At 36.9% G+C, this 27,983-nt stretch overlaps 1 protein-coding gene across 1 annotated transcript; it reads right to left on the reverse strand.

Annotated features, from left to right (window-relative positions):
* Window positions 1-221: 221 nt before the first annotated feature.
* On the reverse strand, window positions 222-27,173 carry LOC144345987 (junction-mediating and -regulatory protein-like). Its single transcript, XM_085498171.1, has 8 exons — window positions 26,305-27,173; window positions 16,223-16,395; window positions 15,349-15,514; window positions 11,430-11,599; window positions 10,950-11,036; window positions 9,921-10,022; window positions 7,306-7,762; window positions 222-2,729 (listed from the first exon to the last, which is right to left on the reverse strand). The coding sequence occupies exons 1-8, from the start codon at window positions 27,149-27,151 to the stop codon at window positions 2,509-2,511; spliced, it is 2,223 nt and encodes a 740-aa protein (XP_085354297.1). The 5' UTR covers window positions 27,152-27,173; the 3' UTR covers window positions 222-2,508.
* Between the last annotated feature and the right edge of the window lie 810 nt (window positions 27,174-27,983).

Consider the following 27,983-nt stretch of genomic DNA (forward strand, 5'->3'; position numbering starts at 1 on the left):
TTGGCTCTTTGGTTGGGGTTTACATGTATAAATGTTGATATGTGTACCATTGGCTCTTTGGTTGTGGGTTTACATGTATAAATGTTGATATGTCTACCATTGGCTCTTTGGTTGTGAGTTTACATGTATAAATGTTGATATGTGTACCATTGGCTCTTTGGTTGTGAGTTTACATGTATAAATGTTGATATGTGTAATGAAGAAATACTACCCGGTAGTAGTACATAGATTAAATACTTTATTAACATATGAAATTACATTAACTTAATTCAGCCACAATGGTAGTACATTATAATACAATCATTAAATAAAATAAGAGAATAGTATTTCATAACTTAATAATGGAAAGCTACAATTTATTTTTCTCTGTAAATACACTGATATAAACTAAATAATTCATATAGCTCCAAAACCAGTGATTACTGAAAATACTACAATACAGATATTCACAGCACCATTCCAGTAGGGAGTAGTTAGCATTTAAACCGTTATGACAAACTACATCTTCAGAACAATGTAGGAATTTGATTGTTTTGAAGAAAGGAAAACATACACATTTTGTGATAGTAGTAAATAAATAAATGCTGTTCAGACAAATGGATAGAATATATAGTAGATAATATTTTGGTAATCATTTTCCAAGGTAACTATTCAAAATAGCTTGACATTTGTGCAATAGCTCTTTATCGATAGCATAAACTTATACTTTTAAACATTTTCTTCTTGGCTATCGAAAAAAACTATTGCACTTAATATCTAACTATGTAGCTATGATAAATCATATATGCAATGTATGTATACAACATGTCACTAGAATGCATGTAATAATGGTTAAATATTAATATATTTATATTCATGTATATTATTCATAATATTCATTCAGTATTATTCTAATATTATTATCCTGAGTTTACTTAATTACCAACAAGTTTGACAAAGTATTTAAAGGTAATCTTTAAAATGATACTTTTATTTGTGTTTTGTGACTATTATGGGACATAATTGTTGGATTGACTATGAAGAAATTGTAGAAAATATGTTCTAAATATCGGTCAATGCTTTAGCCTTTCATTTCATTTGATGTTAGAACTTCATACTCTAAAACTGTTCGAATCAAGTTGCAAACAGAATTGATTCCCAAATATGCATTGTTGCAATATATGGGCATGCAGTTTATATTTGCTGCCATTTGATCACCTCAGGTCAGAGTTCAACTTTAAGGTTTAGTAGTACTGAGAAAAAAATCTTATTTCACTGAGCAATGGGTTTACAAAAAGAAAGGAACAAAACAAAACAAAACAAAACAAGCCATGCATGGCACAGTCCCCGTTAGTTATCAAATTTAAGATATATAGTTTTGTTTATAGTAATATAACAGACACATGGAGGTCAAAACATAAGTCCCCGTTTTCGGACTAACGGGGACTAAAAAAAAGACAAAGATTTTGTGATTTCCTCACAACTTGCCTTTTCAATTTTAAACATAATTAAAAAATTTCAGACTTGAAGAAATCCAAATTTTTAAAAAAGAACTGATGTTTATCAACGAAGTTGTTTACATTTAAATTATATACACTCATCACGCTGTGTTTTGGTTAACATTCTGTTAATTATATACACTCATCACGCTGTGTTTTGGTTAACATTCTGTTAATTATGTACAGGTTAATTAGTAGCAATTTATTTAGTAAATAACTGATAAAATATATTTAAGTTTGAAAATGAACAGATGAAAATTACTCTCAATTATGACAATGACAACAACAAGGGTATCTTACACCACCTGTTCATTATTACTATTTGCAAGGTAAAAGTGGTTTATACATGGAATTCTTGTGGGTGCTTGGGACCAAATTTATTGATGATCAAGATTTTTGATCTGCTCTGTATGTTATACACATGTTAAGTATAAACAAGCAGCCTCTCGGCTGAGATAGCTCTGCTGTTAGCAATGCACATTACAATTAAAGAACAGAAGATATCATTAGAAAATGAACAATATGTATAGTATCAAAGCAATCAGACTTGCGGTTTTCAACAATATTGGAAAATATCACTTTTTACCAAAAATGACAAAAATATTCACCAAAATTAGAGAATTGAAGATATCATCATGAAATGAACAAATCTGAGTTAGAACCTATAGTACCTATATATGTAATATTAAAATAATCAGACCTGATGTTTTTTACAAGAAGTCGAAAATATCACTTTTTACCAAAAATGACTAAAATATTCACCAAAAATAGAGAATTTGAGATTTTGACATGAACAAATCTGAGAGAGAACCATCCAAGGTACTTGGCATATCAAATTTGAAAACATTCTGACTTGCGGTTTCAAAGAAGTTGAAATTGTAAAGTTGACGCCGATGGCGCTGACGTCGGACGATGGCGACGGCGACGGACAATCAGTAATATGTCGACAGTGGAGCTAAAAACCAAAAGAAACAGAATCATCTCAGACAGAGATAATCAGCGCAATGAAATATGACGCTTATTTTTTTTATTAATCAAAATCTGAATTTGAATCTTCTTCATCTGATACTGGATCCAGAACTCTGTTCATTTTTTCTAATGCATTATTCAGTATAGTCGCTGTATCATCATTTATGCCAGATGCTAGATTAGAGGAGGCGGACGTAACATCGTCGTTTCCACTCCACGTCTTTCTCAATTTGACGCCACCACGGATTAAGACCAACATATCATTCATTGGGTTTGAGGGACCTAGAAAAGATATAAATTGGACTAAATAAACACAAAGCAAATCCAAAATTATTACACAAATCATTTAATGCACAACCGTATGATATAATTTATTTTAGCTATATATACATTGATTTAAAGAAGGTCTGAATTGAAGAATGTATGTTATGTTTGTCACGCTTTCATTGTTCATGGTGACAAGATACAAAATAGCAAAAAAATTAGGGTCACCAGAAAATTATTGAGAAATGAGCGTCTGAATTGTCATAAAAAATGGTTAAATTTTCCATTTTTACACTGGTTAACATGCTGAGATTATTTCTTCATATCATAAAATTATGCTTTGCAGCATGGGATGAAATATTTATATAATGTTATTGATATGAATCCTATAATATTGTGAAAAATATTGGCATACAATTTAGTGAGTTTTCAGGGTGTAAAAATTTTCATTATGTACAATGGAAAATGATCTCCCATAATGCATTGCATATACAGTACAGTATAACTTAATTTCCCCTTGGCTATCAGCTGCATTTGCCTTTTTATATAAATTTATACTTTTTAAAGTGAGTATCATTGTCACCAATTACTCTGCAGATATATGGTGGTTTTGAAAACTAAGCTTGCTAACAGTAACATGACAAAACTTAAACTTGACTTGAACTGTCTTTATATGTGCCTATATAGTAAATATGATAATTATAAATAGTTATGAATTGCTATGAGCACAATTGCCAGAGTCAATATGAATAATTTACAATAAAATGAAGTAGATAAGAACCATGTTACCATCAGTCATTTATAACACTTATCACAAGAAACTTGTACTAAGTTTTTAGGTAACTTGATATTAAATATTTACATTGCGGACATAAACCACATTCTTTAATATATTATTTGCAGGATTCAGTGTTGTATCTTTGTCTGGAAACATCAACAGTTTCTTTAGACTTGTTTGTATCAACATGACTTAGCAGTTAACTGTTTAAATTGAAATACAATCTGGGAAAAAGTTGCAAAATGTCTCTCAATATATGGGATGGTGACCCTGCATGTCATGAACCAACAAGGGATGGTGACCCTTCATGTCATGAACCAACAAGGGATGGTGACCCTGCATGTCATGAACCAACAAGGGATGGTGACCCTGCATGTCATGAACCAACAAGGGATGGCGACCCTGCATGTCATGAACCAACAAGGGATGGCGACCCTGCATGTCATGAACCAACAAGGGATGGCGACCCTTCATGTCATGAACCAACAAGGGATGATGACCCTGCATGTCATGAACCAACAAGGGATGCTGACCCTGCATGTCATGAACCAACAAGGGATGGCGACCCTTCATGTCATGAACCAACAAGGGATGGCGACCCTGCATGTCATGAACCAACAAGGGATGGTGACCCTGCATGTCATGAACCAATAAGGGATGGCGACCCTGCATGTCATGAACCAACAAGGGATGGCGACCCTGCATGTCATGAACCAACAAGGGATGGCGACCCTGCATGTCATGAACCAACAAGGGATGGTGACCCTTCATGTCATGAACCAACAAGGGATGGCGACCCTGCATGTCATGAACCAACAAGGGATGGCGACCCTGCATGTCATGAACCAACAAGGGATGGTGACCCTGCATGTCATGAACCAACAAGGGATGGTGACCCTGCATGTCATGAACCAACAAGGGATGGTGACCCTGCATGTCATGAACCAACAAGGGATGGCGACCATGTATGTCATGAACCAACAAGGGATGGCAACCCTGCATGTCATGAACCAACAAGGGATGGTGACCCTGCATGTCATGAACCAACAAGGGATGGTGACCCTTCATGTCATGAACCAACAAGGGATGGTGACCCTGCATGTCATGAACCAATAAGGGATGGCGACCCTGCATGTCATGAACCAACAAGGGATGGCGACCCTGCATGTCATGAACCAACAAGGGATGGCGACCCTGCATGTCATGAACCAACAAGGGATGGCGACCATGTATGTCATGAACCAACAAGGGATGGCAACCCTGCATGTCATGAACCAACAAGGGATGGCGACCCTGCATGTCATGAACCAACAAGGGATGGCGACCCTGCATGTCATGAACCAACAAGGGATGGCGACCCTGCATGTCATGAACCAACAAGGGATGGCGACCATGTATGTCATGAACCAACAAGGGATGGCAACCCTGCATGTCATGAACCAACAAGGGATGGCGACCCTTCATGTCATGAACCAACAAGGGATGGTGACCCTGCATGTCATGAACCAACAAGGGATGGCGACCCTGCATGTCATGAACCAACAAGGGATGGCGACCCTGCATGTCATGAACCAACAAGGGATGGCGACCCTGCATGTCATGAACCAACAAGGGATGATGACCCTGCATGTCATGAACCAACAAGGGATGGTGACCCTGCATGTCATGAACCAACAAGGGATGGTGACCCTGCATGTCATGAACCAACAAGGGATGGTGACCCTGCATGTCATGAACCAACAAGGGATGGTGACCCTGCATGTCATGAACCAACAAGGGATGGTGACCCTGCATGTCATGAACCAACAAGGGATGGTGACCCTGCATGTCATGAACCAACAAGGGATGGTGACCCTGCATGTCATGAACCAACAAGGGATGGTGACCCTGCATGTCATGAACCAACAAGGGATGGTGACCCTGCATGTCATGAACCAACAAGGGATGGTGACCCTGCATGTCATGAACCAACAAGGGATGGTGACCCTGCATGTCATGAACCAACAAGGGATGGTGACCCTGCATGTCATGAACCAACAAGGGATGGTGACCCTGCATGTCATGAACCAACAAGGGATGGCGACCCTGCATGTCATGAACCAACAAGGGATGGCGACCCTGCATGTCATGAACCAACAAGGGATGGTGACCCTGCATGTCATGAACCAACAAGGAATGGTGACCCTGCATGTCATGAACCAACAAGGGATGGTGACCCTGCATGTCATGAACCAATAAGGGATGGCGACCCTGCATGTCATGAACCAACAAGGGATGGCGACCCTGCATGTCATGAACCAACAAGGGATGGTGACCCTGCATGTCATGAACCAACAAGGGATGATGACCCTGCATGTCATGAACCAACAAGGGATGGTGGCCCTGCATGTCATGAACCAACAAGGGATGGTGACCCTGCATGTCATGAACCAACAAGGGATGGTGACCCTGCATGTCATGAACCAACAAGGGATGGTGACCCTGCATGTCATGAACCAACAAGGGATGGCGACCCTGCATGTCATGAACCAACAAGGGATGGTGACCCTGCATGTCATGAACCAACAAGGGATGGTGACCCTTCATGTCATGAACCAACAAGGGATGGCGACCCTGCATGTCATGAACCAACAAGGGATGGTGACCCTGCATGTCATGAACCAACAAGGGATGGCGACCCTGCATGTCATGAACCAACAAGGGATGGCGACCCTGCATGTCATGAACCAACAAGGGATGGTGACCCTGCATGTCATGAACCAACAAGGGATGGTGACCCTGCATGTCATGAACCAACAAGGGATGGTGACCCTGCATGTCATGAACCAACAAGGGATGGTGACCCTGCATGTCATGAACCAACAAGGGATGGTGGCCCTGCATGTCATGAACCAACAAGGGATGGCGACCCTGCATGTCATGAACCAACAAGGGATGGTGACCCTGCATGTCATGAACCAACAAGGGATGGTGACCCTGCATGTCATGAACCAACAAGGGATGGTGACCCTGCATGTCATGAACCAACAAGGGATGGTGACCCTGCATGTCATGAACCAACAAGGGATGGCGACCCTGCATGTCATGAACCAACAAGGGATGGCGACCCTGCATGTCATGAACCAACAAGGGATGGTGACCCTGCATGTCATGAACCAACAAGGCATGGTGACCCTGCATGTCATGAACCAACAAGGGATGGTGACCCTGCATGTCATGAACCAACAAGGGATGGTGACCCTGCATGTCATGAACCAACAAGGGATGGTGACCCTGCATGTCATGAACCAACAAGGGATGGTGACCCTGCATGTCATGAACCAACAAGGGATGGTGACCCTGCATGTCATGAACCAACAAGGGATGATGACCCTGCATGTCATGAACCAACAAGGGATGGCGACCCTGCATGTCATAAACCAACAAGGGATGGCGACCCTTCATGTCATGAACCAACAAGGGATGGTGACCCTGCATGTCATGAACCAACAAGCCTAAAAACTGCTGACATAATTAAACTGGACATCTCATAACTGAATTGACACTTTCTATTCACTGATGTGCCACAAAATACATTTATAATCTTGACCTTTATAGAAATAATAAGTCATTTTGGATCATGGACTAATTTATATATATAAAATTGAAGCAAATTGTTATGATGACAAAGTAAACATGGTTTTATTTTCTTAATCTTCTTTAATAGTACATAATAAACATTTTATCATGGTAATTTATTAAAAATTTGAGCATAGCCCCATTTTTGCAGACTAATTAATGGTATTATAGTATCTATGATAAATACATTGTATTTACCTGGAGTGCCAGCAGCTGCTGGTTTTAAATTCTTACGAGCATCAACAATGTTTTTCAAACTAACTTCAACAGTTTTTCTATCCTTCAGACTTTTATCACTGTCTGACACTGGGTTCACTTCTTTTCTTGTAATTCCAAGAAGTGGGGGAAGTGCTGGTTGAGGTGGTGGTGGGGGCGGGGGTGGTGGAGGTGGTGGTGCAGAGATAGGTGGTGGTGGTGGAGGTGGTGGTGGTGGTGCATAGATAGGTGGTGGTGGTGGTGGTGGTGCATAGGTAGGTGGTGATGTAGATATAGGTGGATCTTGCAGTCCCACAAAGAACGCATTAGGTTTGGTACTGTCAACTGCATTAGACATTACTGACGATCTCATAATGTCACCATTATTCTTTTTTTCTTCTCCATTCTTGACCCTTCCTCGAGGTCGACCATTCTTCAGAAGAGCTGGGCTTGGATATTTCTATTAAATAATATATGTAAATAATGCAGTGTAGTTTCTAATCAGTTGATACATGTTTGAGTACTAGTCATTAACACTAAATGGCAAGTAGAACATAATGGCCACTATAGTCAGTTATTTCATATAACGTATACATGTGTAACAAATTTTACAGTGCTGTCTTCCTTTAAATAGAAGTTACTTTTGGAGCTTAAAGTGTACAAATGTTACTAAAATACAAAATATATGCACATTGTTCTTTTTCTGTAGTACTGCATCACGTTCACTCAGTACTGCATCGCGTTCACTCAGTACTACATCGCGTTCACTCAGTACTACATTGCGTTCACTCAGTACTGCATCGCGTTCACTCAGTACTGCATCGCGTTCACTCAGTACTGCATCGCGTTCACTCAGTACTACATCGCGTTCACTCAGTAATGCATCACATTCACTCAGTACTACATCACGTTCACTCAGTACTGCATCACGTTCACTCAGTACTGCATCGCATTCACTCAGTACTGCATCGCATTCACTCAGTACTGCATCGCGTTCACTCAGTACTGCATCGCGTTCACTCAGTAATGCATCACATTCACTCAGTACTACATCACGTTCACTCAGTAATGCATCGCGTTCACTCAGTAATGCATCGCGTTCACTCAGTAATGCATCGCGTTCACTCAGTAATGCATCGCGTTCACTCAGTAATGCATCGCGTTCACTCTGTACCGGTACTGCATCGCGTTCACTCAGTACTGCATCGCGTTCACTCAGTACTGCATTGTGTTCACTCAGTACTGCATCGCGTTCACTCAGTACTGCATCGCGTTCACTCAGTACTGCATCGCGTTCACTCAGTACTGCATCGCGTTCACTCAGTACTGCATCGCGTTCACTCAGTACTGCATCGCGTTCACTCAGTACTGCATCGCATTCACTAAGTACTGCATCGCATTCACTAAGTACTGCATCGCATTCACTCAGTACTGCATCGCATTCACTCAGTACTGCATCGCATTCACTCAGTACTGCATCACATTCACTCAGTACTGCATCGCATTCACTCAGTACTGCATCGCGTTCACTCAGTACTGCATCGCGTTCACTCAGTACTGCATCGTGTTCACTCAGTACTGCATCGTGTTCACTCAGTACTGCATCGTGTTCACTCAGTACTGCATCGTGTTCACTCAGTAATGCATCGCGTTCACTCAGTAATGCATCGCGTTCACTCAGTAATGCATCGCGTTCACTTAGTAATGCATCGCGTTCACTCAGTACTGCATCACGTTCACTCAGTACTGCATCACGTTCACTCAGTACTGCATCGCGTTCACTCAGTACTGCATCGCGTTCACTCAGTACTGCATCATGTTCACTCAGTACTGCATCGTGTTCACTCAGTACTGCATCGTGTTCACTCAGTACTGCATCGTGTTCACTCAGTACTGCATCGCGTTCACTCAGTACTGCATCATGTTCACTCAGTACTGCATCGCGTTCACTCAGTACTGCATCGCGTTCACTCAGTAATGCATCGCGTTCACTCAGTACTGCATCGCATTCACTCAGTACTACATTGCGTTCACTCAGTACTGCATCGCATTCACTCAGTACTACATTGCGTTCACTCAGTACTACATCGCGTTCACTCAGTAATGCATCGCGTTCACTCAGTAATGCATCGCGTTCACTCAGTACTGCATCACATTCACTCAGTACTACATTGCGTTCACTCAGTACTACATTGCGTTCACTCAGTACTACATCGCGTTCACTCAGTACTACATTGCGTTCACTCAGTACTGCATCGCATTCACTCAGTACTGCATCGCATTCACTCAGTACTACATCGCGTTCACTCAGTACTGCATCACGTTCACTCAGTACTACATCGCGTTCACTCAGTACTGCATCACGTTCACTCAGTACTGCATCACGTTCACTCAGTACTGCATTGCGTTCACTCAGTAATGCATCATGTTCACTCAGTACTGCATCGCGTTCACTCAGTACTACATTGCGTTCATTCAGCACTGCATTGTGTTCATTCAGCACTGCATTGTGTTCATTCAGAACAAAGTAATGTATTAGATTCAGATAAAGCTGAACTAAATAATTATCATAAACAGCACTGACATTTTTTTATGATAAATGGAAAGAGAAATCATACCATTTTATAGTTGTATGCACGTAATCTTTCCAATGTTTTCTCTCTATTTTGTCTGAGAATTTCTTTTTTCTGCTCCTCTTCTTCCTTCTTTTTATTAATTTTCTAAAGAAGTACAATGAGTACAATGAATACTGTTGTTAGCACTTTTACCAAAACCTGTAATCATAACATCCCAGATTGTTAGTAGATTACATCCCAGATTGTAAGTAAATTACATTCAAGATTGTAAGTTAATTACATCCAGATTGTAAGTAAATTACATCCAGATTGTAAGTAAATTACATCCCTGATTGTAAGTAAATTACATCCCAGATTGTAAGTAAATTACATCCCAGATTGTAAGTAAATTACATCCCAGATTGTAAGTAAATTACATCCCAGATTGTAAGTAAATTACATCCAGATTGTAAGCAAATTACATTCAAGATTGTAAGTAAATGACATCCCTGATTGTAAGTAAATTACATCCAGATTGTAAGTAAATTACATCCCAGATTGTAAGTAGATTACATCCAGATTGTAAGTAAATTACATCTTAGATTGTAAGTAGATTACATCCCAGATTGTAAGTAGATTACATCCCAGATTGTAAATAGATTACATCTTAGATTGTAAGTAGATTACATCCCAGATTGTAAGTAGATTACATCCCAGATTGTAAATAGATTACATCCCAGATTGTAAGTAAATTACATCCCAGATTGTAAGTAGATTACATCCAGATTGTAAGTAAATTACATCCCAGATTGTAAGTAGATTACATCCCAGATTGTAAGTAGATTACATCCCAGATTGTAAATAGATTACATCCCAGATTGTAAGTAGATTACATCCCAGATTGTAAGTAAATTACATCCCAGATTGTAAGTAGATTACATCCCAGATTGTAAGTAGATTACATCCCAGATTGTAAGTACCGGTAGATGACATCCAAGATTGTTATCAAATTACATCCCAGATTGTAAGTAAATAAAACATCAATAAACTACTATCTTTATTAACCTTTAAATATTTCTTGTTGTTACTTACCAACTGTATAGCATGATGCTCTTGGTATGTTTGTTGCTTGTTTCTCTTCTTAACTTCTTTATCTTGTTCCTTGCGGAGAAGTGTACCCTTCAAACATCAAAAAAATGTTTAATATTTTAGTTTTTTTTTAGTTCTAACATTAGTTTTTTATTTGGTGAGTTTTAAAATGAACATTTGGTGAAATTTTAATACATGTATAAACATTTGGTAAGTTTTAATATGAATATTTGATGAGTTTTAACGTGAACAATTAGTGAGTTTTAATATGGACAAATGCTGAATTTTAATATTTTATATATGGTGTGCAGTAAACATAATGCAAATTAGCTTATTTATATGTATTGATAATTTTGAAAGGTCAGTCAGATCTTTTATTACTGCAATGGTAGGTGCAGTGCAGTGTGTTCACAGTGTTCACAATTTGTGTAAACAATATATTTCAATATTATATTTAATGACACCCAAAGAAAAAACCATTACTTTTTGATTTCTGATAAGAGCTCTTTTTCGGTTAATCCTATTCATTTTTGCTTTCAACTGCCTCATTCTTGGATCCTGGTTTGTTTGTTTTTTATCGTCTTCCTCATCTGAATCATCAATTTCGTCTGGATCTTCATACGCATCATAAAATACAACTTCTTCCTGTGTTTCTATTGAATGAAGTAGATTTGTAGAATACTATTATTGTACACAAACATCTATAGACCAAGCACAAGATGTAATATTGATATCTTTGAATGTGACATTTTTAATGTTTACCACTGACATTAACTCATTGGATAAGACATTTCTATTTTCACTATACTAGACATTGATTCAATGGATAAGACATTTTTAATGTTCACTATACTAGACACTGACTCATTGAATAGGACATTTCTATTTTCACTATACTAGACATTGACTCATTGAATAAGACATTTTTATTTTCACTATACTAGACATTGACTCATTGGATAAGACATTTCTATTTTCACTATACTAGACATTGACTCATTGGATAAGACATTTCTATTTTCACTATACTAAACATTGACTCATTGGATAAGACATTTCTATTTTCACTATACTAGACATTGACTCATTGGATAAGACATTTCTATTTTCTCTATACTAGACATTGACTCATTGGATAATACATTTCTATTTTCACTATACTAGACATTGACTCATTTGATAAGACATTTCTATTTTCACTATACCAGACATTGACTCATTGTATAAGACATTTCTATTTTCACTATACTAGACATTGACTCATTGGATAAGACATTTCTATTTTCACAATACAAGACATTGACTCATTGGATAAGACATTTCTATTTTCACTATACTGGACATTGACTCATTGAATAAGACATTTTTATTTTCACTATACTAGACATTGACTCATTGGATAAAACATTTCTATTTTCACTATACTAGACATTGACTCATTGGATAAGACATTTCTATTTTCACTATACTAGACAATGATTCATTTGATAAGACATTTCTATTTTCACTAAACTAGACATTGACTCATTGGATAAGACATTTCTATTTTCACTACACTAGACATTGACTCATTGGATAAGACATTTCTATTTTTACCATACTAGACATTGATTCATTGGATAAGACATTTCTATTTTTACTATTCTAGACATTGACTCATTGGATAAGACATTTCTATTTTCACTATACTAGACAATGATTCATTTGATAAGACATTTCTATTTTCACTAAACTAGACATTGACTCATTGGATAAGACATTTCTATTTTCACTACACTAGACATTGACTCATTGGATAAGACATTTCTATTTTTACCATACTAGACATTGATTCATTGGATAAGACATTTCTATTTTTACTATTCTAGACATTGACTCATTGGATAAGACATTTCTATTTTCACTATACTAGACATTGATTCATTGGATAAGACATTTTTAATGTTCACTATACTGGACATTGACTCATTGGATAAGACATTTCTATTTTCACTTTACTAGACATTGACTCATCGGATAAGACATTTCTATTTTCACTATACTGGACATTGACTCATTGGATAAGACATTTCTATTTTTACCATACTAGACATTGATTCATTGGATAATACATTTCTATTTTCACTATACTAGACATTGACTCATTGGATAAGACATTTCTATTTTCACTATACTAGACATTAATTCATTGGATAATACATTTCTATTTTCACTATACTAGACATTGACTCATTGGATAAGACATTTCTATTTTCACTATACTAGACATTGACTCATTGGATAAGACATTTCTATTTTCACTATACTAGACATTGACTCATTGGATAAGACATTTCTATTTTCACTATACTAGACATTGACTCATTGGCTAAGACATTTCTATTTTCACTATACTAGAAATTGACTCATTGGATAAGACATTTCTATTTTCACTATACTAGACATTGACTCATTGGATAAGACATTTCTATTTTCACTATACTAGAGATTGACTCATTGGCTGAGACATTTCTATTTTCACTATACTAGACATTGACTCATTGGATGAGACATTTCTATTTTCACCATACTAGACATTGACTCATTGGATAAGACATTTCTATTTTCACTATACTAGACATTGACTCATTGGATAAGACATTTCTATATTCACTATACTAGACATTGACTCATTGGATAAGACATTTCTATTTTCACTATACTAGACATTGACTCATTGGATAAGACATTTCTATTTTTACTATACTAGACATTGACTCATTGGATAAGACATTTCTATTTTCACTATACTAGACATTGACTCATTGGATAAGACATTTCTATTTTCACTATACTAGACATTAATTCATTAGACATTGACTCATTGGATAAGACATTTCTATTTTCACTATACTAGACATTAATTCATTGGATAATACATTTCTATTTTCACTATACTAGACATTGACTCATTGGATAAGACATTTCTATTTTCACTATACTAGACATTGACTCATTGGATAAGACATTTCTATTTTCACTATACTAGACATTGACTCATTGGCTAAGACATTTCTATTTTCACTATACTAGAAATTGACTCATTGGATAAGACATTTCTATTTTCACTATACTAGACATTGACTCATTGGATAAGACATTTCTATTTTCACTATACTAGAGATTGACTCATTGGCTGAGACATTTCTATTTTCACTATACTAGACATTGACTCATTGGATGAGACATTTCTATTTTCACCATACTAGACATTGACTCATTGGATAAGACATTTCTATTTTCACTATACTAGACATTGACTCATTGGATGAGACATTTCTATTTTCACCATACTAGACATTGACTCATTGGATAAGACATTTCTATTTTCACTATACTAGACATTGACTCATTGGATAAGACATTTCTATTTTTACTATACTAGACATTGACTCATTGGATGAGACATTTCTATTTTCACCATACTAGACATTGACTCATTGGATAAGACATTTCTATTTTCACTATACTAGACATTGACTCATTGGATAAGACATTTCTATATTCACTATACTAGACATTGACTCATTGGATAAGACATTTCTATTTTCACTATACTAGACATTGACTCATTGGATAAGACATTTCTATTTTCACTATAGTAGACATTGACTCATTGGATAAGACATTTCTATTTTTACTATACTAGACATTGACTCATTGGATAAGACATTTCTATTTTCACTATACTAGACATTGACTCATTGGATAAGACATTTCTATTTTCACTATACTAGACATTAATTCATTGGATAATACATTTCTATTTTCACTATACTAGACATTGACTCATTGGATAAGACATTTCTATTTTCACTATACTAGACATTAATTCATTGGATAATACATTTCTATTTTCACTATACTAGACATTGACTCATTGGATAAGACATTTCTATTTTCACTATACTAGACATTGACTCATTGGATAAGACATTTCTATTTTCACTATACTAGACATTGACTCATTGGCTAAGACATTTCTATTTTCACTATACTAGACATTGACTCATTGGATAAGACATTTCTATTTTCACCATACTAGACATTGACTCATTGGATGAGACATTTCTATTTTCACCATACTAGACATTGACTCATTGGATAAGACATTTCTATTTTCACTATACTAGACATTGACTCATTGGATAAGACATTTCTATTTTCACAATACAAGACATTGACTCATTGGATAAGACATTTCTATTTTCACTATACTGGACATTGACTCATTGAATAAGACATTTCTATTTTCACCATACTAGACATTGACTCATTGGATGAGACATTTCTATTTTCACCATACTTGACATTGACATTGAAATTGTAATAACTATATTAATGACACAAGAATAAAACTTACTTTGAAGTTCTTTTTGGATTTTTTTCAGTTTATTTTTACATCTTTGCTCCTGTTTGTCAAGTATTGATAGAGTGATGTCATACATGTCCATCTGAGTGTTGTAAAAACACTTTTCCAGTTTTTGTACATCTTGTTTTAGTTCTCTACCTTCTTCCAACAAAGCTAACTGTGAAAGATAAAATAAATGGTGCATTTATGATTAATTTTATTATATTTTTTTATATTACCGGAATAAATTGTAATTGTTTTGTCATGTGGAGTATTCGCAGACTCTAATATGGAAGTTGCTGATAAGCATGTTATTATTTATTTAGTTTAGTTTAGTTTCAGGAATGCATTATTAACTCAATAAATGCAAACTGGTGACTGACACATACTAATCAGGTTTCTGTTGGAGAGATGTGCCAACTATTCAGTGGTTATTTCGATACTAATTTACTGACTGAAAACCATGTTCTGTCAACTAGGATGGTAGACAATAGGCAGCTCACCATGAAAGTTGAAGCCAAATGTTGCTAATGTTGGGCGGACTTGCTAATCATTAAGCCATGTTTTGTCTACCTACAATTTAGATTGCAATCTTAAAGTATCAGTCAAACAAGAATGTGCAGTTTTTTTACACTAAAAATTTCCTAAGGCATTTGTGTTACACTGAAATGCAAAGAAGTTTACATTGTCTAAAGACACTGACTGACTGACTGACTGACTGGGTTACCCATGAACATGGCTATTCCAGTGTATGTAATAACATATATAATAAGTAACTTCCTTTCCTAATATTCTTGCAGATACTAAATTATGTTGGTATAGGCTGAGATAGACCAGCAGAATTATAATTCAAAATATAAAAAAATTGAAAAGATTGAGTTCTTACCTCTTGCTTTATTTTGTCTTGTTCATGTTCTAATCTCTGTTTCTTTATTGATAATAACTGAATTTGTTCATGTAGTAAATTGTCACGGATTTTCATCATTCTACCTTCGGCTTTGTACTCCCATGCTGACTTACCGAATCTGCATTCATCTATTTCCATTCGAGCCAACATTTCTGAAATACACAAGATATGTTACTGTAAACCTTTTTTATTTGCTATAATTAATTTTCACAACTAATTTATGAGAACAATTTTTTCACTGCACACTGTCTTATAAATAAAAAATGAAAAGTTCAACAAAATTTAAAAGTTCTCCCTAATTTAGGAAATTCACAAAATTATATCTCCCATGAATTTAAAGCAGTTTTACATATGTTATGATAACAGCTACCCCACATAATTTAAACTATGGCAGCTGTCCTATGAGATTGCATAGATTCACTTGAACAGGGGTAGCTGTCCTATCAGATTGCATAGATTCACTTGAACCAGGGCAGCTGTCCAATCAGATTGCATAGATTCACTTGAACCAGGGCAGCTGTCCTATTAGATTGCATAGATTCACTTGAACCAGGGTAGCTGTCCTATCAGATTGCATAGATTCACTTGAACCAGGGTAGCTGTCCAATCAGATTGCATAGATTCACTTGAACCAGGGCAGCTGTCCTATCAGATTGCATAGATTCACTTGAACCAGGGTAGCTGTCCTATCAGATTGCATAGATTCACTTGAACCAGGGCAGCTGTCCTATTACATTGTATAGATTCACTTGAACCAGGGCAGCTGTCCTATCAGATTTGCATAGATTCACTTGAACCAGGGTAGCTGTCCTATCAGATTGCATAGATTCACTTGAACCAGGGTAGCTGTCCTATCAGATTGCATAGATTCACTTGAACCAGGGTAGCTGTCCTATCAGATTGTATAGATTCACCTGAACCAGGATAGCTGTCCTATCAGATTGCATAGATTCACTTGAACCAGGGCAGCTGTCCAATCAGATTGCATAGATTCACTTGAACCAGGGCAGCTGTCCTATTAGATTGCATAGATTCACTTGAACCAGGGTAGCTGTCCTATCAGATTGCATAGATTCACTTGAACCAGGGTAGCTGTCCAATCAGATTGCATAGATTCACTTGAACCAGGGCAGCTGTCCTATCAGATTGCATAGATTCACTTGAACCAGGGTAGCTGTCCTATCAGATTGCATAGATTCACTTGAACCAGGGCAGCTGTCCTATCACATTGTATAGATTCACTTGAACCAGGGTAGCTGTCCTATCAGATTGCATAGATTCACTTGTACCAGGGTAGCTGTCCTATCAGATTGTATAGATTCACCTGAACCAGGATAGCTGTCCTATCAGATTGCATAGATTCACTTGAACCAGGGTAGCTGTCCTATCAGATTGCATAGATTCACTTGAACCAGGGCAGCTGTCCTATCAGATTGCATAGATTCACTTGAACCAGGGTAGCTGTCCTATCAGATTGCATAGATTCACTTGAACCAGGGTAGCTGTCCTATCAGATTGCATAGATTCACTTGAACCAGGGCAGCTGTCCTATCAGATTGTATAGATTCACTTGAACCAGGGCAGATGTCCTATCAGATTGCATAGATTCACTTGAACCAGGGTAGCTGTCCTATCAGATTGCATAGATTCACTTGAACCAGGGCAGCTGTCCTATGAGATTGCATAGATTCACCTGAACCAGGGTAGCTGTCCTATCAGATTGCATATATTCCCTTGAACCAAGATAGCTGTCCTATCAGATTGCATAGATTCACTTGAACCAGGGTAGCTGTTCTATCAGATTGCATAGATTCACTTGAACCAGGGTAGCTGTCCTATCAGATTGCATAGATTCACTTGAACCAGGGTAGCTGTTCTATCAGATTGCATAGATTCACTTGAACCAGGGCAGCTGTTCTATCAGATTGCATAGATTCACTTGAACCAGGGTAGCTGTCCTATCAGATTGCATAGATTCACTTGAACCAGGGTAGCTGTCCTATCAGATTGCATAGATTCACTTGCTCAAGCCCCCCCCTACTTAATACTTACATTAACACAAATGATGTGACTGAAATTTTTATAAATTTTGTAACAATAATACATGTATGTTGACTTCTAAAGTAAAACTTCTTTCTTAAAGTGCCTGTGAAATGGCTGCTATTTTCACGCCTAAAATTATCCATTGATACATAAATATTATTAATTTTTATGTTTCTGAGCATGAATTATTTTTTTTAAGTGAAAAAATGTGTTTTAAACTTAGTCTATGGCAACTTTATTTTTGGGTATTTTAAAACGAGGCTCCTCATTAGCTTCTCATTTGCATACAGAAATTCCCCTTGTGACGTCAGAAGGAGAAGTCGCAGGGCAGCTTGCATTGCCGATATGTGTAAATAAGGCAAGATTCTTGTGCTGTTTTCTTGTCTTTGACTAAATTGTCACTTATGTACTTGTTCGTCGAGAAAGAATGGACCATAATGAACACATAGTATCAATTATTGTTGCATGGGGTTGAGTTAGATGCGAAATATGTCCATTCTGGTGTAGCCGGTCACCGTGATCGTTACCGACACCGGCGCACGTTTGTACACTGTCGCTGGACAATACAGAATTTGACGTCGGAAATATCTCGTTATTTAGCAGGTTACTAGGCACGTCACTACACTGTTTTATTTCATCGATCGTCTGAGTACATTTTTCAAAATAAAATATTTCGACATTCTAAACATTAGACTATAGTGATAACTCTAAAAAACGACAAATCACAGTTACTAAATAAATGACAGCCACGTGGAAATAAATTGAAATAGGTGAATGCGTCGGGTCACGACAAGGGCAAGTGTGTTAAAAGCGGCGTTTAATTGGATAACAAAAATAATCAAGATCGACACACATACAGATAAATCCAGAGTGGATTCGAGTTAGCGTGAACCATGGCGTGATTGTCATAATTATAACATCATATTAAAACTTTAGTTGGTGGAAACACATTGACCAAGCCCGGATTCTTACTAGTATTCCATAAATTATTACGCAGATCAAGCTGCAAGCATGGAGGTAAAAAAAGAACAGAGGTGTGAATTCGACATTCAACACCAATCACTGAACAATTCAGAAACTTTTAGCCTTCGGAAATGAAAACATTTAACAGTGTGTAAGGGCTGTGTAATTTCCTGTTTGTCCGACGCTTCGTTTTGGTGTCACTGTCAAAATTATTGCTACCTTTTACTTAACAGGGACTAAATGGTCTCTATAAAATGATAATCAGGATCGCAAAAAAAGTCAACTCATTTGAAACACTTGCCGGACATCTCTCTCTCTTCTGAAATCCGCGTCGGTCATCATGGGCTGGTCTGGAAACTATTTCTTTCAAAAGTGTTGTGTCAGGTTTACGTTGTACGCGTTTCTCTTTAAACCTAGATGTTTTTTTCATGGACGAGGACAGTTTTTTCCACAAAAAAATGAATCTGGGGTTAAGTGAACTGAATGACCAGTGTTATTACGGCTCAGGGGTATGACTTCCTCTCACATTTTGGCATTTGGTGGCGCACTTTCGGCGAGAGTCGGAAATCCGAAAACAGTCGACCGTTTCGGGATAGGTGGGTGTGGCTACAACACGAGAAATATCCCAAATTTACTTGGATACGAGTAATCATTTTCAGCAAAAAAATCAATAACTGCCCATTTCAGTGGGACACAGATCTAAAATGGGAAACGTGTGGGTGGGCATTGCACAGGCACTTTAAACATTGGTAAAATTTTTTTGTAGACGACTACATTTTTGTACTCAGTGCCTCTGTGTGTTAGTGTGTGTATCCGGACCTATATCTTAGACATGCCTGGACAGAGTACATTCAAACTTCACACATACATAATACATAGTGACAATAAGAAAATATTCAGTAAACACATGCTTGAAAATAAAAATCTGTCACCGAGCCCAATGGGCTTACAAGTCATTGGAATCATGTATATGTACTCGCATACAAAGGGTGTATGTCAAATAAATATAATAATATTTTACATATGCACATCAATTTGTTTCATAATCTGATTCAAGATGGCGGAATGGCAGCCATTTTTGTATTGAAAAGTCATCAAAATCAAGCATTTATGGATGGATTTTGTTCAAACTTGGTGCATACGTTGGACATTATGGGACCTTGATCCATGTCATTCTGTTTTTCAGATCAAATTTAAAATGGCCGACTGGCAGCCATTTTGTTTTACTGAATGCAGTTCTACGGGACAAATCGGATTCAAAATGGCTGACTGATTTCTGACATTATTTGACTGATTATGTTCAAATTTTATATATTCATTAAACATCATGTTATAGATATACAGATGTATTCAAAATGGCCAACCAGTGGCCATTTTGTTTTATTTAATGCTGTTCTAGAGCAATATCTCCCAATATCACAAGTCACAAGATGACAGAATGTCAATCATTTTAATGTTAATAAATAATCAAGCATCAGCCTCTGGATCCATCTCTCTGACATGTTTATGCTCCAACTATATTACTATAAACAGGGTTCTGCCCAGCCTGATTTGTGTGCCGGTCGCTAATTAATATTCATTTTTTTCCATTCTACTAGCTACGATTTAACTACTTTAATTATTTTAACTTTTATTTTAAATATTTCAATGTAAAATTAATCTGATTTGATAAAAGCCATTTTTTTTTTCAAAACTTGTCGTCTGTTTGTTACAGCCAAAGTGGAAACAAGAATTTAATTGTTTTTTTTCCCAATAGTGAAAAATAAGCATTCCTTGTATCACTGACTGAATATAGCTTATGAATTTAATTTTATGAATGAGTAATGAAACCAAAAACATCAATGAAGGTTACCACACTCGAGTGCAAGTGCAGATTAAACGTACGACAGCTTCACGCATCGCTGACGGTGAAGTGAGCAAGTTAATGTTGAACTCGACAAATCCTACACACAACTAAACATGCAATAGTAATCCTTCCTTCTGTTTATTTATCCTTGTCTTCACTTTCATTATCTTGATGTACGACTTATTCCGATCTGGTTCGTTTGTTAAAACTAACAGAATGTCAATTGGAGGTTAAAACAAAAACACATTAGGCCGATGTCACATGTGTACGTTGATTTTGAACAGCGGCGTCTTCTTTCAAGTTTCGTTACGTGTTATTTTTTGCATTGTGTTGCTGTGTGTTAAAACCAACAAAGACAATAGAATGATGGTCCAGTGGCCGACATTGTGTGTGTATTATAAACAAATAGAATAGTGCCGGTCGCCAACTTTTTGTCCTGGTCTGAAATTCTGAGTGCCGGTCGCTTAGTTTGATAACTAACGGGGACTGTGCCATGCATGGATTGTTATTGCAAGTTAGTGTTTGTGAGAAAAGACAAGCATGGATGGGAATAGATCATAGGCCCTCCTGATCACTAAGCAGACAAGTGACCCACAAGACCATGATGAAATGACTGCTCATCATACATATTATAAGATTATACAGTGTGTGTGTGTGTGTATATATATATACATATATATATATATATATAAGAAAATTATTACAGAACAAGAACAAACCAATGGAAAAACACCGCATCTGTAATAGAATGGTTCAACAAAATCGAACATAAAGAAAAACATCGTTTTATTTGCTTTGATATAGTAGAATTCTATCCATCCATTAACCAAGATCTTCTTCTCAAAGCGTTACACTTCGCCTCTTCATACGACCATATTTCGGAAGAAGAAATAAATATTATTCTACATTCAAAAAAGTCTCTGTTATCACATAATGGCCACTACTGGCAGAAGAAGAGCACCAGCTCATTCGACGTAACTATGGGCAGTTTCGACGGCGCAGAGACGTGTGAATTAGTTGGATGCTTTTTATTGTCACAGCGGAAAAATGATCGGCCTGTACAGAGATGATGGCTTAGCCGCTGTAGACAACACACCCAAAGAAACTGAAAGAATAAAAAAAGCCATCTGTCGTATTTTCAAACTACACGGTCTGAAAGTCACAATCGAAGCTAATAAAAATATTGTCAACTTCCTGGACGTCACATTCAATCTCACTGACAGCTCTTACAATCCATATATTAAACCCAACAGCCACCCACTATAAGTACATAGAGAGAGCAACCACCCACCCTCCATCACAAAGAATATACCGGCAGGAATCAACAAACGATTGTCATATCTTTCATCAAACGAAAAAAACTTTGATCTAGCCGCGCCACCCTACCAGACAGCTCTAAATCAAAGTGGATATGATTATCACCTCAAATTCGAACCCCCCACGGAAAGAAGAAGAACAAACAGACCTCGTAACAACATCCTCTGGTTTAAACCCCCCCCCCCCCCCTTTCAGTAAAAATGTCACTAACAGCATCGGGAGAAGATTCCTCACCCTGGTTGATAAGTGTTTCCAACAGGGAAACAAACTCAGGAAAATTTTCAGCCGTAACACCATCAAATTGAGCTACAGTTGTACGAATAACGTAAAGCAAATAATCTGCAATCAAAACAAACAACAACTTACAGCGGCCAACACCAATACACCCAGTACCGAGATCAACAGATTATGTAACTGCCGTAAGAAATCTGAATGCCCCTTAGACGGAAATTGTTTACAATAGGCCTTGGTTTACCAAGCTAATATCAGACGGCAAGACAACAACAAGAGTGAAACATATGTGGGACTAACAGGAAATGAATTCAAAACCCGGTACAGAAACCACACTGCATCGCTACGCAACCAATCATTGAGAAACGCAACAGAGCTCAGTAAATACGCTTGGTCATTAAAAGACAATAACATCGATTACGACATCAAATGGAGAGTGTTATCGCGTGCTGCACCATACAATACTTCAAGCAAACGTTGCAACTTATGTATTAGAGAGAAATACATTATAATTTTCCAACCACATTACTGTAGTTTAAATAAAAGAAATGAGCTTTTTTCTTCCTGTAGACACAGAGCCAAATCGTTGCTATGCAACAACTAATTTTAATATCGTAAACACACTCCATTGTTATGCAAATCTGTAGCGCTTATAACTTAGTCTGTTTCGGTAGTTTATTTAATAAAGTCTTAACTCCTGATGAGTGAGGGTACTCCATGTACCTTACGAAACAGTACTGTAGAGTGAACTTTACTCATGTAGTTGTGTCTTAATTTCTTTGTCCACGTATGTATATATATATATATATATATATATATATATATATATATACACAATCAATTATATTATCAAATTTATAAAAACAGCAAATACCATTAGAGAAAACCACCTAATGGGTCATTAATATTTTTTTACATTATTCCATGTAACTGTATTGTAGTAGATTTTAGATATCTAACTTGTTATGTTTATTTTAACACCTTTATTACATTTTATAAACCAAAAAATATATGTAATTCATTCTATAAGGTTGTAATAAAGAATTATCTTATCTTATATATATATATCAAAATACGCTACATATTTCAATTATTGAGTGACAATTGTCAACAATACTGCTAATTTGGTGTTTTCTCCTTGTGTAAACTATATGCATACCATAACTCATTAGTGGTACATGTACTTCTTGAGTCTCAACCAATTTGGTGTTTGCCATTTACAATGACCATACCTGACCCTAACCCTAATACCAAGACATGTTACTGTTAATAATTGTAGCTCAATAATGATACTCTCTTTTGCACTGTCTACTGGTGGTGGTGACAAATGATTAATCAAGTTGCGTTTAATTAATTTCTACCATTACAAGTTGTTAAATTGCGAGAATAAATGTTCGAACAAATATTTGTTACTTATTTTGGTGTAAACAACTCTCGTTCAATTAATTCCCACCATTAAACTTGTTAAATTGAGAGAATAAATGTTCGGACAAATATTTGATTCTTATTTTGGTGTAAACACCTCTCGTTCAATTAATTCCCACCATTAAAACTTGTTAAATTGAGAGAATAAATGTGTGGACAAATATTTGATGCTTAATTAAGTGTAAAGAACTCGCGTTTGATCAACATCCACCAGTGCAAGTTGTTAAAATAATGAAATAAACATACTGGTATCATTAGATATTTGATTTAATTGTGAAACTTTCTAACAAAATGTTAACTGCTGAATTTGAACCCTCAATCAACAATTCCGCAGACACAGTATAATACCACTATATTATAGAAGATATTATCTGTTGCCTCAATTGTTTTCGACCAAAGTGTATTGATCATCGTTCATTTGACAGTCAAAAAGGTATGTTCAATCCCTGAGGGTTTTGGGTTTCATCCCTTCAACACTGAAATAAACACCAATCAAGCTAGTTTAAGAGCCTATACTATACATACCTTTCGTTACACTTACACATTCCTATAAACACCAATCAAGCTAGTTTAAGAGCCTATACATACCTTTTGTTACACTTACACATTCCTATAAACACCAATCAAGCTAGTTTAAGAGCCTATACATACCTTTCGTTACACTTACACATTCCTATAAACACCAATCAAGCTAGTTTAAGAGCCTATACATACCTTTCGTTACACTTACACATTCCTATAAACACCAATCAAGCTAGTTTAAGAGCCTATACATACCTTTCGTTACACTTACACATTCCTATAAACACCAATCAAGCTAGTTTAAGAGCCTATACATACCTTTCGTTACACTTACACATTCCTATAAACACCAATCAAGCTAGTTTAAGAGCCTATACATACCTTTCGTTACACTTACACATTCCTATAAACACCAATCAAGCTAGTTTAAGAGCCTATACATACCTTTCGTTACACTTACACATTCCTATAAACACCAATCAAGCTAGTTTAAGAGCCTATACATACCTTTCGTTACACTTACACATTCCTATAAACACCAATCAAGCTAGTTTAAGAGCCTATACATACCTTTCGTTACACTTACACATTCCTATAAACACCAATCAAGCTAGTTTAAGAGCCTATACTATACATACCTTTCGTTACACTTACACATTCCTATAAACACCAATCAAGCTAGTTTAAGAGCCTATACATACCTTTTGTTACACTTACACATTCCTATAAACACCAATCAAGCTAGTTTAAGAGCCTATACATACCTTTCGTTACACTTACACATTCCTATAAACACCAATCAAGCTAGTTTAAGAGCCTATACATACCTTTCGTTACACTTACACATTCCTATAAACACCAATCAAGCTAGTTTAAGAGCCTATACATACCTTTCGTTACACTTACACATTCCTATAAACACCAATCAAGCTAGTTTAAGAGCCTATACATACCTTTCGTTACACTTACACATTCCTATAAACACCAATCAAGCTAGTTTAAGAGCCTATACATACCTTTCGTTACACTTACACATTCCTATAAACACCAATCAAGCTAGTTTAAGAGCCTATACATACCTTTCGTTACACTTACACATTCCTATAAACACCAATCAAGCTAGTTTAAGAGCCTATACATACCTTTCGTTACACTTACACATTCCTATAAACACCAATCAAGCTAGTTTAAGAGCCTATACATACCTTTCGTTACACTTACACATTCCTATAAACACCAATCAAGCTAGTTTAAGAGCCTATACTATACATACCTTTCGTTACACTTACACATTCCTATAAACACCAATCAAGCTAGTTTAAGAGCCTATACATACCTTTTGTTACACTTACACATTCCTATAAACACCAATCAAGCTAGTTTAAGAGCCTATACATACCTTTCGTTACACTTACACATTCCTATAAACACCAATCAAGCTAGTTTAAGAGCCTATACATACCTTTCGTTACACTTACACATTCCTATAAACACCAATCAAGCTAGTTTAAGAGCCTATACATACCTTTCGTTACACTTACACATTCCTATAAACACCAATCAAGCTAGTTTAAGAGCCTATACATACCTTTCGTTACACTTACACATTCCTATAAACACCAATCAAGCTAGTTTAAGAGCCTATACATACCTTTCGTTACACTTACACATTCCTATAAACACCAATCAAGCTAGTTTAAGAGCCTATACATACCTTTCGTTACACTTACACATTCACTGTAATAATTGTTTTGTTGCTGGTGAATGGTTTCCAAGGCACCAACATATGTAGTCTGTAAACTTTCATATTCTTGCATAATCTCTTTCTTAATTTCTATATCAAGGTCATCTACTTGAAGTAAGTCTTTTATTTCCAGTTGCCGATGCAAAGCCATCTCGCGCGCATCAAGAAAAGGCTGGATTTGGTAATTGTACATTTCCGTCCGGGCTAATGTTAACTCGTCAACAGCGCCCTCTTCTAGCTCGTAAACAGATATCATATCTAACATATTTATCGAACCATCCCGCAACTTGATAACATCTTGCAATTTTTCCTTTGCTCTGCTCAGGTTATCTTCAAATCCCTTACGTTTTAGTTCACTCATGTTCTCAAGATACTGCTCAATCGATGTGTCAGTGTTGTACAAGATATCAATAACCAAATTTTTACCGCAGATATCGACGGCCATTTCCAAGTAAGTGACCAACGATTCCGCGAAGTTCTCGGGCAAATTTACAGTCTGAAAAAAACTCCACAAACCTCGTGGTTCGTCCGGAATATCTAGGAAGCATTCCTCCATTTTGGGTCGAATTAGATACAGCTCTAATCGTATATGTTTTAGGTCTTGTAATGTAAACAATGACGACCAAGTTTGTTCCGGTTTCCCGAATGCGGATGTGATGCTTTTGCGGGAGACTTGGTTCGTTGTGATGTTTATCTTCTGTTCTTTGTCGTTCCATTCGGCTGTGAATCGCAACCTGACGTTTGCCGATGGTTTGTCCGTCTCAAACATGGACGGTTTAACCGCAATCCACTCTTCAAAACTATCCAAATTATCCATTTTCAAAAAATAAAATTCGCTCTTTCGTCATCGATGAACAGTGACGTATAAAGTCACGTGGCACATCAGGTGACGTGGTGACCTTTTACCCTTTATTTTACGCAGTGAAAAGCACCTATCATAAGGTTAGCAAATAACACCGAATAAACGGCAAGGTAAAGACTATGTCTAATTATAGTAAATACGTACTTTTTGTCAAGATCTCAAATGGGATACGATAGCAATAAAGAATTACTTACTTACTTACTTACTGCGTGCGTGACTCGAACCGGCGCTCGCGTACGGCACCTAATCGCCTAGCTTCACGCCACTACACGTCTTCCCCTCGGCCACCGGGCATCCCCAAGAAAGGATGCTTAATAACCGAGCTTATTACGTGCAGAGAACGTGAAACCCGTCCACGCGATACGCGCCACACAGCATGGCCAGAATGCGGCAAAGGCCTTCAGATCTGGCTGTAATAGGATGGTGAAAGTAATGGTACAGCATTTTAACAGTGAATAAGTACTGAGAAATAATAGACATTTTTCTCTAAGATTTATCTGAAACGCGACGCAACGTCAGCCATCAGGCTCGTGTAACTTAGTCATGGCCTGGACAGAAAGTACAGGAGGGGGTAGGTCGGTGTTGGGGGGAGGGTTATACAGTAATCTGTGCAGGCATATTAGGGGGTAGCTGTGGAATCATAGCCCTATGTTGCCGACCGCATTATTTACGTGACTGACTCTGACCGGCTCATATGTTCGACGTACAACAAAATTAAAAAGAAGACGTCCAAATGAAATTGTTAGGGCGAAATTCGATTGTAGGTCGCACCAAAGAGCTACGGAAC

This window comes from Saccoglossus kowalevskii, chromosome 4 (assembly GCF_978046115.1).
Source record: "Saccoglossus kowalevskii chromosome 4, keSacKowa6.1, whole genome shotgun sequence".
Lineage (NCBI taxonomy): Eukaryota > Metazoa > Hemichordata > Enteropneusta > Harrimaniidae > Saccoglossus > Saccoglossus kowalevskii.

Excerpts from the sequence above, each read along its gene's own strand:
- LOC144345987 (XM_085498171.1), bottom strand. The coding sequence starts at position 27,151 with ATGGATAATTTGGATAGTTTTGAAGAGTGGATTGCGGTTAAACCGTCC. Across the intron at positions 11,600-15,348 it reads AATCCAAAAAGAACTTCAAA|AAACACAGGAAGAAGTTGTA; the intron begins GTAAGTTTTATT and ends TTCATTCAATAG. Across the intron at positions 2,730-7,305 it reads AGCAGCTGCTGGCACTCCAG|GTCCCTCAAACCCAATGAAT; the intron begins GTAAATACAATG and ends TATCTTTTCTAG.